Source organism: Triplophysa dalaica, chromosome 6 (genome assembly GCF_015846415.1).
Source record: "Triplophysa dalaica isolate WHDGS20190420 chromosome 6, ASM1584641v1, whole genome shotgun sequence".
Taxonomy (NCBI): Eukaryota; Metazoa; Chordata; class Actinopteri; order Cypriniformes; family Nemacheilidae; genus Triplophysa; species Triplophysa dalaica.
Window position 1 is genome coordinate 14,587,434 of NC_079547.1, and position 15,672 is coordinate 14,603,105.

Genomic DNA, 15,672 nt, shown 5'->3' on the forward strand with positions numbered 1-15,672 from the left:
CTCATGGTGCATTAAGGCTGGAGTGTGCGGACCAATGCCGCCCTAATGCTTTTAGACACAGACGCCGGATACACGGGGATGTGGCTGTGCTTCCTGGTACAGATTCGGAAGCTTTATTCCAGAGAGGCGACGGCAGAGAATCCACTAAGATGTTTTTGGAGGCTCTTTCTTCCTTTGTCCTTATTACAAATTATTCTGTTCTAAGATGCCTACATTTAGCTATTGATCCACTGTCTGAAAGAGTGTTGGTATTGGGAGACAATAATAGATACATTTAGATTGGCCTGTACGATTTGAGTCTCTTTAATCTTAGAATTATTTAAAGAACATTCTATTTGCAATTGCAATTTTTTCACCGTTTAATCTGACACTTTCATAGAGAAGTATTCAATAATAAAAATGTTGCTAAAAATTGATATCATGCAATATTTTAGTGAATGATTTCTATGCTTCTTGCTACATAAACATTTATCAGGAACAGATACTATAAGGAGAGAGATGGGAAGTGAGGGTTGTACTGAGCAGCACTTACCCACACACACCCACATCTTATCATCCAAACAAAGCACTCCACTCACACATCATCTGCAAATGCAAAGGCTCCTCAGTGTGTGGGTTGAGCAAATGGCAGCAAGTCACGGTCACACAGCAAGCCAAATGCTGGTAAAGACTTTATAATCAAACTGTGGGAGGACTGAAACATTTTAGTATGATCTTTGTCTCTATGGCCAAAAAAGTATTTAAAATGGGCAGTCTCCTCTGACCCCTCCTATTGTGAGGTGTAAACCAGTGTTCCCTAAGCCCACTAGATGTTCTAAATGTTCAGAATGTTCTAATCTACTGTGGGATGAGCTAGTGCAATATCACTGAGTGGGAATGAAAACAGTTGTACTGGCTTCCTCTAAAAAGGGTTTTTTCTTTTATTAGTGTCAGTTGCAGATGCATAAAACCTCCCTCCTCCACATGCCCCCACAACCTCCTCCAGATTAAATGGATGCAGATGAATACATCCTGTGGATGAAGTGAATATTGCACTGAGACATTGGGACCTGATTTGTTTTAGATTGTAGGACAGAACTCACTGCGAAATAATTTGTAATACAGATCGAATAATACAGATCAAGTGAGAGAGAGCAAAAATTGACTTCTTTTTTAGAACCCCTGTTGTTTCAGACCTGTATGGCTGACTGACTTCTTTAGATTGCAAAGGAGATCTGAGGCAGAATGTGAGTGACTGACAGCCTCAGTCAGTATTCCCTTTTATTGTGTAGTGTCAACATTCTTTTATTTTTCTCTTGTGTTCCACTGAAGAGAGAGAAAAGTGAGGATGAACATGACAACAAGTAATTTTTTGGTGCTGTTTACCTTAAAATTACATTAAAGGGATAGTTCACCCAAATATGAAAATGTCTTCATTTCATCACCCTCTTGGCATTTTGGCATATTTTGAAGAATGTTGGTAACCGAACAAGAAGTGAATGGGTACGGCCATTGTTTGGTTACCAGAATTCTTAAAAAAATCATCTTTTGTGTTCTTTGGAAGAAACTCATACAGGTTTGAAATGACAAGATAGTAAGTAAATGTGGACAAAATTTCCTTTTGGGGTTAATTAAAAGGACTCACATGTAGTCTATAACTTACCTCGTGTCATAGATTGCAAACAGTTTTTTATTCCCATCCACAGCATTCCTGCAAAACAGAGAAAGGAATTGGTTTACAATTAACAATGGAATGTTACTCATTTTACAATAAATTATTTTAAATCATGTAACATTGGCTTGTGTCCTCTAAAAAAAGACAACTTATAAAAAATCTGACGTATGAAAATAATGACCAGATATCATTAGTTCTTATCAATATGACTTCTGATACGTGGCTTGAATTCAAACTGGCAGGAAAGATGGCTGTAATTATCCTGTTCATATAATCTTAGTTATTCAAGCTCTGTTTAACATGCCCACATACTGTACGCAATAACTAAATCAAGATTTTCAGATGCTCACAGGGCACAGGTGGACTGGAGATGTAACAGCTGCTCTCTTGTGAAAGTCTCTGGAATACACATCAAGTATTCAGTATTCACACATCAATATTAGCGTTCGGACTGAAGCGTTTCAAAAAGAATAAATCCCCAGAATGCATGACTAATATCACATTGTTATTTTTTGTTTATGTCTCACGACGATGCAGTGCGAATTGATGAACCTTGAATTAATGTTGTTTAGAAAATACATTCATTTTTTTGTAACCAGTACTCTGACAAAATGTGAACACTTTGGGATGGTTTCCGGACAGGGATTATTTTAAACCAGGACTAGGCCTTGGTAAAATCAACATACGTTACAAAAAAACATAACTGTGCATGTTGAGACAAAACAATCGTACTGATATATTTTAAAATATGTCAGTATAAGTTGTTTTCAATCAAGAAACCTCTAACGTTTAGTTAGTTTTGAACTAGGCTTAAACCCTGTCCGGGAAACCGCCCCATAATGTTAAATTATGTGCTCCAATAGGCTACTGTACATCGGTGTTAAACCCCTCAACAGTACTGTAATCTGGATGTACCCGTTTTAAGTACATCTTTACTGGGTCACACAAAAGAAATGATTTATTGAATAGAAAAAATATCATCTTTAAGGTTATAGTGTTTTTATTAAGTCAACAATCCCACATTCCTAACAACATAAATACAGTAGGCTTGTTTATGTCTGATGAAAAATTTGTACTCTCTCTGCCAGTCCAAACTTATATTCTGCGTATTATGTTTATGTAGGCTGCTACAGTAGGCCTAAAGTACCTTTAATGTCAGTCGTCCCCAATTCAGCAGAAATTGTAATAGGTTTCACTCAAATACATGAAATTGGAGCTTGTTGTCTTCTGTTCTGGTTGTCATGTATTGACCAAGTTTAGGCACTGCGGAGTCATTTTCAGCATAAAAAATGGGATAAGAGTTCCCTCTGATGGCTGTCCTCATAACTACCGGTAACAATTCTGTTTCTTTCCCAAATACATACAGAAAACACAACGCGCTCCATTCATTACGCATTTGGTTTGGGCAAAAATCAGAAATACTCTCTCTCTCTCCGACCTATGATTATATATTTGTATATAAATTAAAGTATGTATATACACAGTTGACTAGTTTATTTAAGATCATGACGCCCATTACAATAACTGAAAAAAGCTCATCTTGTATTTAAACAATAAGTGGATATCTGTGGATATATATACAGTATTGGTCTGCTGATAGTCCTTAGAGAAAGCCGGTCTTCATTAAACACTGACTCAAGGGAGCTGCGTACGGGTAAATGCTCGGTCAGAAAATGCCCACCAAGCAGAGTTGTTGGGAAATCCGTCGTTTTTCACCGTCTACGCATTTATCGCTCGCCCGTGACGGGCTAATCGCGCATTTTTCTAAATAAACTTAATAAGTTTCAAACGCCGCTAAAAATTCCCTCGGGGGACAATTATGCAGAGCGAGCGGAGGTGACGTCCTATTACTTTGCTCCAAATATGAACTAATGCTACTGGAGTGACAGTCGAGTCGAGTCGGATCGGAGACGGCGACGGACGTCCGAACCGGCGACCCGGTAAGCGGCGAATCCCGTTGAAGTCTGTTACGCACGAACGGACGCGCAGATCAGCGTTGAGATGCTGTACGGTAGGCTGGCACAAAAAGCGATGTAGAAGGATGAAAGGAAAAGTAATGGTGTTTTAAAGGGGATGCGCTGTGTAGAGGGAGAATAAAGAAAGAGAAAAAACAGACTGTTTAAGGGGATGTTGTCTACTGCGCGCTTACTGTTGTTCAATTGGATTTATGAGTGATGAAGAGGTTTTTGGGATGCAGACGAAAGGAAGGGTTCCTCTGCAGCGGGCGCTCAGTCACTGAAACGTACGAGGAGACGGAACAATGAGTCTGTGTGTTTGTTAGACTGGATGTATGTGAAGAACAACGCATCTCCCTACAGCTGTAATCTGAACATTGCGGGATTTTGCTAAGCGCTTCAAAAGGAATTCGTTGCCGTTCTTCAACGTGTATCCATCGCACAATTTAGGTAAGATATGGGGCTTTACAGTGGGATTCTTTTTCTGATATACACTTCTTTGTAAGTCTCGCTTTAAATGCCAATACTGAGTTGGACAAGTTTATACGCCAGAGGCTGTTACAACTAAGAATTACGGCTGCTGCAAACTCTGCGACCTGACAGACAAATTACAAACAAGCGCGTTGCAAGAAACGTACATAACTGATATTTACGAGATCTGATCATGCTTTTTAGACATTGTTTAGGTTTCTGTCATAAAATCAGCTATTTGAAATGCTTTAAAACAGTGATAATTAAAACAGTCCTTTTTATTTAATAAAATAAAAGACACTATCTGTACAATATCTAAATCTGTGTAGCTTTAAGTGGGAGACTGTCAAAGCATGCATTCTCATCAGAGAGCTGATTGATGAACTTTTTTGAATTAAATATGATATTTTATGAGGAGATTTTGCATCTGACTTCTTAATTGTATGATAAAGTACGTCATACATGAAACCTGCAAAATTCCCTCTCACTGAGAATGATCATATTATCTGTGATACAGCCTGACTGGATATCACTCTCTTCAGTGCCGGTGTGGATGACTGTATGCTGGACTCTTTGCAGGTATGGGATATGGACCACACTGCAGCACCAAAATGAGAAGTCTCTGGGTCGGTGTTGTTTTCTTGACTTTCACCTGCCATCTGAGGTGAGTAACTCTAATGATTTAATATTCTATTTCGTGCTCTTTATTTAATTGATCATTTTTTTATTAGAAAATGTAAAACAATGTATATGTTATTTGATGATAGCATATTTCGAGACCATTGTTCTTAAACACTTCATGGTTGGAAATGAACTCTTTTGGCTGTTCATTCTTTGTGGTAATCCTAGTTATTTATTCTGTGTGATCAGCCTTTCCCAGTCCACTGTAGGGACGCCTAAAGAGTCAGAGCTCAATGATAACATCACAGTGTTCACACGGATCCTGGATGGATTGTTGGATGGCTATGATAACAGACTGCGACCAGGGCTAGGAGGTAAACTCTGCCTAGATACCATCTCCATCTTAAAACATTATCCCGATCACAAACAAGCTTTTCTTCGAAGTGTTTTTTTCCTTTTGAATGTTTTTACACCATTTACATTTGACATTGACCATTGGTAGTTGTTCTGAAAAGGCATCTTCAGATAAAGCCTGATGGTTTTTGAAAAACAACTCATTACATTCCATCGTGACATCAGCATGAAGGACTATCATTTGAAAAGGCACATAGTTGCTGCTGCTATTCAATCCACCAACAGATCAAAAGTACAGAGCAGGGATGTTTTCACAAAGCAGAAGTGATCAATGAAATTGCCTGGTCCTCTGTGAAACTCAAATGGCCACAATTTCCCAGCACTCTCCATTACAGTGTTCTTTCGAAGGGACAGAGGTGGAGAGAGGGAGGACGCGTGGCCACTGACCTTGAAAAATCTATCGTTATTTTCAAAGGGCGCAGGTTCATTGTTCTTGGAGGGCAAAAGCAAGGCATTCTGGCAGAGAGCGAGAATAAACACCGGACTACTTTATTAACAGGATGCGGGAGAGAGTACAAGAGAGAATCGCTGTGATGTCGGTAGACAAATAATGGGACCGAACGCAGTCAGATGAATAAAATTGAATTCTACTAAAGACAGTCATTCATCTAAAGAGAACACAGCTAGCTCATAAATATGTCGCTTGTATGTCAGAATCAAAGCCTTCATTAAACGTATACATTTTTTCATATTTGGATGTATTGTGCATGTGTCCCTATCACTAAAAAGTAAATGAGCCATCGTATAGTAATGTATCACAGTTCCATATTTGGAAAAGTAGATGTTTTATAAAAATAAAATAACTGAATCTGATTAATCATATTCTGCATGTGGCTTTACAGAGAAAGTGACAGAAATTAAGACCAACATCTTTGTCACCAGCTTTGGGCCGGTTTCAGATACCGAGATGGTAAGAAGCATTTACTTTCTTCATTTAGACACAGCATTCATTAGACTGCACAGCTGGAAATTCCCATCCGTGTTTCCAATTCATTGAGGGGCCCATCACTTCATTAAACCCAGCCTCAATCATTCCTTTACCTCGCCAACATTTCCCGCTGTAGGAATAAAATTCACTATGCCAGATAGCTCAACGTGAACCGATGCTACTGTTTATATCTAGCAAAATTATGCTTTGATTCTCCATTAGAAAGGTCCATGTTGTATATTCAGAAGGATGAAAAATATCTGTGGAAAACGTGTTTCAAGATTATTTTCAGTTTTTCGGAATTAACTATTATAATTATGTGTTTCATTCTTTAAACTACTAACTATATTTCTTCCACATTTCCAATCAAAATATAGTTTATATTTGTATTTATAGCAAAACAATGAAAACTGGAGAAACAGGTCATAATAACTGAAAAGATGCTCTGTATTTTTTCAGACCTCAAATACTGTGAAGAAAACAAGATCACATGCACTTTTAATCAACACAGCAGTAATATTTATACATGTAGGAAATGTGAAAAAATGTGATAACATTCAATTTTTATCACAGTTTTCATGTGTCTTGTCATGCTGTCAGTCTTTTACATTGCTGTTGGAAGACTTTCTATCACTCCTGAGGTTTGATTATGTCGAAATTCAGCACACACTGGACTGGAATAGCCACAATACATCAAGAAATGCGGATTAAATAAAACATTTGATTAGGCTCTTATTTTTTCCACGGCTATATATGTTCTGGTCGTCTCTCCCCAGAGCCCACTTCAATGGTATCTCATTGATCCCACTCATCACAGAACCCGGGACAGGTTTTTCAAATTCACCCACCACCTCCCCACCCCCGCCCACCAGTGCTCCAATAAATGATGTTCCTGTTTTCCTTCCAGGAGTACACCATTGACGTATTTTTCCGTCAAAGCTGGAAAGATGAACGTTTGCGATTCAAGGGCCCAATGGTGATGCTACCTCTGAATAACCTGCTGGCCAGCAACATCTGGACCCCCGACACCTTTTTCCTCAACGGCAAAAAATCCATCGCCCACAACATGACCACGCCCAACAAGCTGCTGAGACTGCAGGATGATGGGACATTGCTGTACACCATGAGGTACCAGTTTAGAAAGTAGTCTTAACAACATATCCCTGTCAGCATGCATGTGAACCACTATCCGCTTGAAGGGTTTTGAGTTGTTATGGGTAGTGGAGTCATACATCTTTCCTTACATTTCATTTATGGCTTCCTCAGCCACATTGTGCACTGAACCTTTGTCATCTGACAGATGTGTAAAACACACGCGAGCTTGGCTCCAGCTGAACTCAGCTGCTCATGTTCCGCACCATATAATCTCAGTGGGAATGTTTAGCATGCCCCTGCTAAAGCTAGGATTTCTCGACTCTCCATCTGTAGTCAATCGGAGGCATGAATATGCTTTCAAAAAGTTCAATCTTAAATCGACTACACACAGTTACCGACTTTCAACAAATCGGTTGAGACTGCAGAACGGGTATGATGTCACCTCATTAATATTCACGAGCGATCACCCCTTTCCTGACTTTGTGCCCCTGCTGTTTACTCATTTTTCACTTTGTGCTTCAAGACTGAGGTGATCAACCCAAGGTTTTACCAGATAGACAAAGCGAAACAACGAAGGCAGAGGAGAAAGAGGGCATGTGGCTGTATGTTTATACCCCGTTGTTAAGTCGTTCTCCACAGACTGTCTGCTCCATTACTCGCACTAGCAGGGCGGAGGGAGAGAGCGCCTACGCATTCACTCGCATTCAAACACACACGGTTTCTCCTCGCCATGCTGCCATCAGCAACAATCCACTGCCAAGGTCTGTGCACCGCTGTGTTAGGACTGTATAAAAGTCGCTATTGTTGTTCTAAGAATGGCATCAGTACTGTGGAAAACGCTTGACTAAGTGCTGAGGAGCACAATCACAGTGATGTTAGTCAGTTGCTTTTATTCTCTGAGGTTACAGTTATGCTAATGCGTTGTAAAACAAGTTATTAGCTTTTATTAACTCAAATTTAGATGCAAAGGGGGATCCGGTAACACAGATACAATTAGATTTCACGTAGTAGGGCTAAAAGGGATCTAAAATAAATGAAAAAGACGGATCATTTTATTTGCATAAAATCCGTTGGTTTGTTGTTTTTGCTGTCTGTGCTGTATTATGAGACCAAACACACAAATGATTATGAAATCATTGAGTTGGTGTAGACTTAAATAGATCTGCTTTTCGTGATCACATTGTCATTTAGATTGAAGGCAAAGCTCATCAATCAAACATTAATGACTCTGAGAAGGAAATGACTCAGTGTATGTCATTTAGAAATCGATGTTGGAGCTATTGTAGCTTGGCCATAATAAAGTCTGCCCAGCTTGCATTTCCTAACAGTGCGAACCATTAAAAGGGCCTTTTACCACACGCTAATGCCCACATGGTTTCCGGAAAAGCGATCAGCAGTAGCTTTTCTTCTCTTTCCTTATAGAATGGAGAGGAGAACCTTAGCTGCCATCAAGAAGCAGGGCAACTGTTTCACCACCCACATTCTAAAAGTGGAATGCAGTCTACAGGCTTTTATTAGCGTTAAAAAGGAGGTTATGAGATTGAACAAAAGGGAGATGTTCTAGAAACTGTCAAATCTTTTGAAGGATCTGTCATACTTGAATAATGTCTTAGCTTGTGTATATGCATGTGGATACGAATGGTGCAGTATAGGCAAACTGGGAGTATGAATCTTAAATGAAAGCATTTAAACTGTTCATTAATATCACGTAATAATAGCGCAGATGTCACAGATTTTTCATTATACAAGTCAACTTTAAATGCGCAAATGGATACAAAGTCTAGACGTATTATAATAGGAAACATGGTTCCTCTTTTCTATTCTAATAAATATCTTAGACAGTATTTTAAATCGTCGTGACAGACATAAAGCTGTTATTTTTATTTCCCTTAAAAATTCTGGATTTTGAAACAAAATCATTTGTTTCTTTCATTTGTGGGTGAACTATTCTTTAAAGAAAAAAAATGACCTCCTCTTTACTATTCTAATATTCACAGTAGTATTTTAAATAGTTGTGAGTTATAAAAACCTGTATACTTTTTTTCTTCTCTAAAAACGTCAGTTTTGTGACACAAAATATTGCAGATTTGTGGCTTTGGCATGTTTAGTCCCCACTGTGTGAGATACCGTAAAGGAAAAAAACATGATCACCTCATTAATACTATAAATATCTTAAGTAATAATTTACATTGTTTTTTCTTTAATACTACACGTGATATTTGAAAACGTAATATTGCTTAAGCACAGGATCAGCCACTATTAAAGATTCAAAATCCATCTATAGAAAAGGTTTATGGTATATAAAAGACAGCCAGCAGTCGAGCAGAAATAGTTTTAACGGACTATCGCAGACCAAACAAAGCTCACAGTCAGTATGAAGCTTTGAACACTCACAGCTTGTCGAGGCTCGAGTGCCACATCATTTCTTCTACATCCAGCGACGCTGACCTCAGCACATACTGCTTTCAGTAAGAACATAGCTAGCCCTTCACCTCCCATATGGCTAGTTTTGATAAAGTTGTGTGAGCTGGGTGAATAGAGGTTGAGTTTAGAGGACAGTCTTTCATTTTTCCAATACAGCAACTCATCACCAAGCTGTCAGAGATGAAGGCCCAGCGTTGATTAAGCGACGGAACTGCGCCTCACGTGTCCCGCCCCATTAATTACATTCTCACAGGGTTTCCCGTCAGAGATGCAACCACGTGCCCTTCAACCCTGGCCCCTTCCTCGGCTGCTGATGATGTAGGTTTCAAACAGTTTCCGCACTGTGGAAATATCAAGCCTTTTATTATGCTGTCGTCTGAGGGTCAATCAATGCTTACATCTTATTGCGTTGCTTACACCAAAGCCCTGAATGGAAAGCAGGGACTTTGAGAGTGAGGGCATAATGGGTACAGTGAGGCATAATAAGGTAGCCATTATGATAATGCTAGCTATGATCCTCTCTGGCGTCCCACAATTGCTGCGCTAAATGGCCATGCTAATGACTTTTGCTTCAGCAGCAGACGTTGATCAAAAATGATTGTTGTTTTAAAGAGGCTTTTGCAACCTTTCTGTAGTCTGTGACATCTAACATCTAAGACTTTTGCCACAGAGTGATCACTATAATATTTAACATAATATCATATTCACAGGTAATGTTGTATGACTTTACATAGTTTTTATAATGTTAAAAATCCTTCTAAATTACATTTAAGGTGAACATAAATTGTATTTACTCCACTAGAGGGCGCTGCAGGACAGCTGTTTCAGCCATTGCCGAGCCACTGCAGTCTTCTCTGCATTTCTGAAAACTGATTTTCTTACTTTACTTGAATAAATACTGTTTTTGTTTACATTTAATTATACCTAAAAACATGTATTCTGCTGCAATAAAATCGTAATAAAACTACTGATTGCATTGTAGTTGAAGTCATATTTTAAAGCAGTTATTAGACAAAGTTGAAACAATTTAGAACCAGAAAAGCTGTACAGGGAAAACTGCAGAAAAGCTGTAAAGTATGTTACAGGGAATCATGAAACGATTTTCTTACGGTAATTTTCAAACATATAAGGCAAACGTAGTCGGGTTTTTTAAACAACGGAACACATTTATGTAATTAAAATGAGGTAAAATAAATATAAGAAATTATAAGAAAAACAATAGTAGAGGCAATTTAAGGTGACTGTTCTCTTAATGGTGAGAACTGAAAGAAATATTATGACAGCAGGATTTCCCAAACTGGGATGCAGAGAATTGCATGAGGTTGGTTAGGTAGTGGTTCTCAAACATTTTTTACTTAAGTACCCCTTTTATGAATTTTTCAAGCCAAGTACCCCTTGACCAGACCGCAACATTTTGCTTTAAAATACAGTGAAATGAGAGTCAGACAGTTATTATATCTAATTCCCCCAAGCAGGTTTATTGCTTATAAACATTTCTGTATGATCCTTTACGCAACTATGTAAATCTGTTAAGTATTAGACATAACAGTTAAAGGTAAAGCAGTGTTTTTCAGTTCAGGAAAATCAACATTTCTTAACCTAGCTTGCATTATTTCACACCCAGACACTGCTCCTGATTCACTGACACTGTACCCCCATTTGGGAACCACTGCTGTACGGTATACATCAGTGCAATACAGTTTAATAAAATAAATGTTTTTCAAGTTAAACCTGCAGATATGTTATTCAATTATTGACATATTTACTTCCTCAGGGGGAATACCTATCAGGGGGTACTTCAAGTAAATGATATTGGAAAAGTTACCCCCTAAGTTGTGTTAGTATTTTTCTTGTTGCGCTCAAGAATTCCAGCAGGTGGCACTATCAGCCCAAAAATGCTTTGCATTCAGGTATTGAAATAAAGCATGAATGACAGCTGAGAAAAACTGGAAAAATAAGTGTTTGTCAGTGTGTGCGAGAAAGCTAGAATTAGAAGTGATTTACTTTGTCGGTTTTGCAGTGCTCCACTTCAAGCACAGGATGGCACCCTTGTTCTTTAAATAAATCTTAAGAGCACATTCAACTCGGTTTAATCTAACTATACAAATACAGTAGTTATTTTAAAGATATTTAACTAGATCTTTTGAAATGTTAATGTTTCTTTCTTCAGATTGACCATATCAGCAGAATGCCCCATGCAGTTGGAGGACTTCCCTATGGATGCTCATGCCTGCCCCCTCAAATTTGGCAGCTGTAAGTCAACCAATGGCATTTTCTTTCTGAATAAAATGATGCTAAAAAAAAAACAAAAGTTATTTACCAACTTGCTGTACAGTAAGTGTTTTGACAATTAGTTGATATAAAAAAAAGCAAAAAAACATGTATTATTCAGATATCTTGCTATTTAATGTTTTAATTCCTGTTAAGCATTAAGGGTAAATCAATTCAATTTTAAAACTGAGCCAGTTACAGCACAAGCAGCAGGAGACCACACTTTAAGAGAATCCCCAAATTTCTAAATACCAATTTGGTTGGCTTATTACAGCAAGGAATTCTAGCAGGGGATATAAAAAGTTGGCAGAGCAGTAATTCTGTAGAAACACTAATAGAGATTCATCTTGTTTCTGTCATGGGAGATTCCTATCGAATTGGAAGATTCATCTTTCTGCTAGTATGTTGCAAAAATATTTTAGTCTATCTCTTTATTTGTTTGCTCTATATGTTTTCATTGACCAGTTTTATCGCAGTTTTGACCAAACTGTTGAAGTAGAATCAACTTGAATATATTTAGCATGAAATGCTATGGTAGTCATGTCACATACAGTATTAGGCTATATGGATCCAGGTCACAATACAACAATACTGTTATTTTTTGTTTAGCATTTGTAACATTCAGCTTTGACTAAGATTGTAAGATTAATGTTGAAACAAAACAGATTTCCTGGTACACTTTGTCTTCTCACAGGGTTATTCGTATAAACAATATATACACTTGTATTCTTATCAGTATAGATATAGATTCTATTGTGCTACGATTAACCGTGATTAATTGCATTCAGAATACATTTTTTTGTCTACATAATATATTTTTGCCTACTGTGCATATTCATGTTGTTTTATAAAGACATATGTGTACATGTACTGTATAGAAAAATACAAAATGTAAAAATCAATAAATGTTAATATGTAATTTAAATTACTAAAACGCCTACATAATATCCATATGTATGTGTGTTTATAAATACAAAGGAATATGCACAGTTCACATACAAACTTTATATAATGCAAACACAAACTTTTATTCTGGAAGCGATTAATCGCAATTATTCATTGGATGTAGAGGGGTTGTGCAATGAATAATTGCGATTCATCTCTTCCAGAATAAAGGACAGCTAACATACTGTTGTTTAAGATACACTATAAAATGTTGACAGAAAAAAATTATCTAATGTATTTAACAGGTTGTTTAGCCTGATTGAATCAGCCTGACTACATCAGGTTAGACTAACACAAGTCGTAAAGGTCAGATCAGGTAGAAATAGATCATTAAGGTAACAAATTCAGGTCTCTGCTTTTTGCGGTGTACGTCTGTCCAGTTTAGTCTCATTATCACATGGAATCCGGTCCAGGAGCAGGATTAAGATTATCACCTGCTGGCTGCAGGGAGGAGGGTGATTTGAGGACTGGATTAGGAGGAAGGTGTCCTGCCTTAACTCCACCCCATTCCTCCCATATTCACATACACGTATACACTGTGAAGAAAGCCTTTGGTTTTAGAGATGCAAGAATGATATGATGCGATTTTTTTAAGTGTTGCTCATTACAAGACATGGCCATTACATGAAGATCCTTTAGGGCTTGTTTTGTAGATGGATACGGCAGTACTATCACAGTCAGAGAGAGACAAACGAAGTTTACAAGGGTGTCCCTGATGTTTTAGAATCATGCATGTCTGTGAGGCTAAATATTTAATTGCATAAAAAACATTTTTATAAAAGCTTTGTGATGGAGACCTCTCGTAGGTGTATGTTTATCTCACAGCTTTCTTCATTCCATTTTATGGGTTGATAAATTTGAATGTGTATAGAAGTAAGGTATCCAATATAATTGTACTAAAAGTAAAATACTAATAGCAACAAGATTTGATCTGATTCCTTTTTGATATATGCGCCAACCCTGAAAGAGCAACATTGTGCCAGTATATGATACATGATACCCAGCTGTCACAAAAGCCTTTTGTTCACAGAGAAAACACCCATATTCTTGTAGCTGGCTGGTGTGCTGAAAACCTTTTTCGAGATTATTAATTCTCTTATGTTTAGTCTGGGTCTGGGAGAACGCCTGAAGTACCCCACTATTTTTCTTGATTCTTGCTTCGTTCTTGATTTGTTTAAACTACTTCATTCTTAAAGGAACAGTTGTACACAAAAGGCCTATTTCTCTCAAATATTGTTTAAAAAATCTGTCTAAACCTGTGTTAGTGAGCACTTCTCCTTTGCCGAGATAATCCATCCAGCTCACAGGTGTGGTATATCAAGATGCTGATTAGACAACATGATTATTGCACAGGTGTGCCTTAGGCTGGCCACAATAAAAGGCCACTTTAAAATGTGCAGTTTTACTGTATTGGGGGGTGGTCCGGGTGTCCAAAATTTTGATCTGAACTCAAAATTATGCACAGGTGTGCCTTAGGCTGGCCACAATAAAAAGCCACTTTAAAATTTGCAGTTTTACTGTATTGGGGGGTCGTCCGGGGTGTCCGAAATTTTAATCTGAAAAAAAATTATACACAGGTGTGCCTCATGCTGGCAACAAAAAAGGCCAATCTTAAATGTGTAGTTTTACTGTAAAGGGGTAGAGGTTGTTGATTGTGGCCTTTGGAATCTTGGTCCACTCCTCTTCAATGGCTGTGAGAAGTTACTGGATATTGGCAGGAACTGGAACACGCTGTCGTATACGCCGATCCAGAGCATCCCAAACATGCTCAATGGGTGACATGTCTGGTGAGTATGCTGGCCATGCAAGAACTGGGATGTTTTCAGCTTCAAGGAATTGTGTACAGATCCTTGCAACATGGGGCCGTGAATTATCATGCTGCAACATGAGGTGATAGTCGCGGATGAATGGCAAAACAATGGGCTTCAGGATCACGTCACAGTATCTCTGTGCCTTCAAAATGCCATTGTAGTGGAGTAGGCGGGGCGAGACCGTGGTTCGAGACCGGTGAGTAATTGTTAATGAGCGCCAGCTGTGCGCGCACTGGTCACCTGGGAGGAAGGAGACAAATGCTGTTGGAGACTCCTCGCTGCGGAGTGGCCTCGCGGTGCCGAAGCGGTGGCTCTGGGGAAACGGAAGTGCACAGTGCAGGGGAACCGGACTATAATTTTTTTTTCCTCTCTCCCCTCTCTCTTTCTGGTCGCTCCGAGAGCTCCCGTCTCCGTTGTCTCGTCTCGTCCCTGCATCAGGTCGCTTTCTACAGCCACCAATAAAATGCATCGGTGTTCGTTGTCCATAACATACGCCGGCCCGTACCATAACCCCACTGACACCAACAGCTCAACCATACAACGCCATACACGCTGTCTGCCATCTGCCCTGTATAGTGAAAACCGGGATTCATCCGTGAAGAGAACACCTCTCCAAAGTGCCAGATGCCATCGAATGTGAGCATTTACCCACTCCAGTGGTTACCACGACAAACTGCAGTCAGGTCGAAACCCCGTCGAGGACGACGAGCATGCAGATGAGCTTCCCTGAGACGGTTTCTGACAGGTTGGATGTACTGCCAAATTCTCTGAAACGCCTTTGGACAAGGCTAAAGATAGATAAATGAACATTCAATTCACAGGCAACAGCTCTGGTGGACATTCCTCCAGAGAGCATGACAATTGCACGCTCCCTCAAAACTTGCGATATCTTTGGCATTGTGCTGAGCTTTCCTGTAGCTCTGTGGGTAAGAGCGTTGCGTTAACCATGCAAGGTTGTGGGTTCGATCCCAGGGGATTGCACATACCTGTGTATAAATGTATAGGATATTGCAAATGTAAATTGCTTTGGATAAAAGTGTCTGCCAAATGCATAAATGTAAAGGTAAATGATAAAACTGCACA

The 15,672-nt window shown here is 38.8% G+C and overlaps 1 protein-coding gene across 2 annotated transcripts in view; it reads left to right on the forward strand.

Annotated features, from left to right (window-relative positions):
- The first annotated feature begins 3,066 nt into the window (after positions 1-3,066).
- Positions 3,067-15,672, forward strand: part of gabra5 (gamma-aminobutyric acid type A receptor subunit alpha5) — a 30,845-nt gene continuing 18,239 nt past the window's right edge. Inside the window, exons 1-6 of one of the 2 annotated variants that reach the window (XM_056749833.1) lie at positions 3,067-4,059; positions 4,598-4,744; positions 4,951-5,075; positions 5,958-6,025; positions 6,951-7,171; positions 11,733-11,815. In XM_056749833.1, coding sequence (XP_056605811.1) covers positions 4,662-4,744; positions 4,951-5,075; positions 5,958-6,025; positions 6,951-7,171; positions 11,733-11,815 — 580 coding nt within the window. In that variant the 5' untranslated portion in view covers positions 3,067-4,059; positions 4,598-4,661. The remainder of the gene's footprint in view (positions 4,060-4,597; positions 4,745-4,950; positions 5,076-5,957; positions 6,026-6,950; positions 7,172-11,732; positions 11,816-15,672) is intronic. The other variant, XM_056749832.1, reaches the window with a different exon arrangement.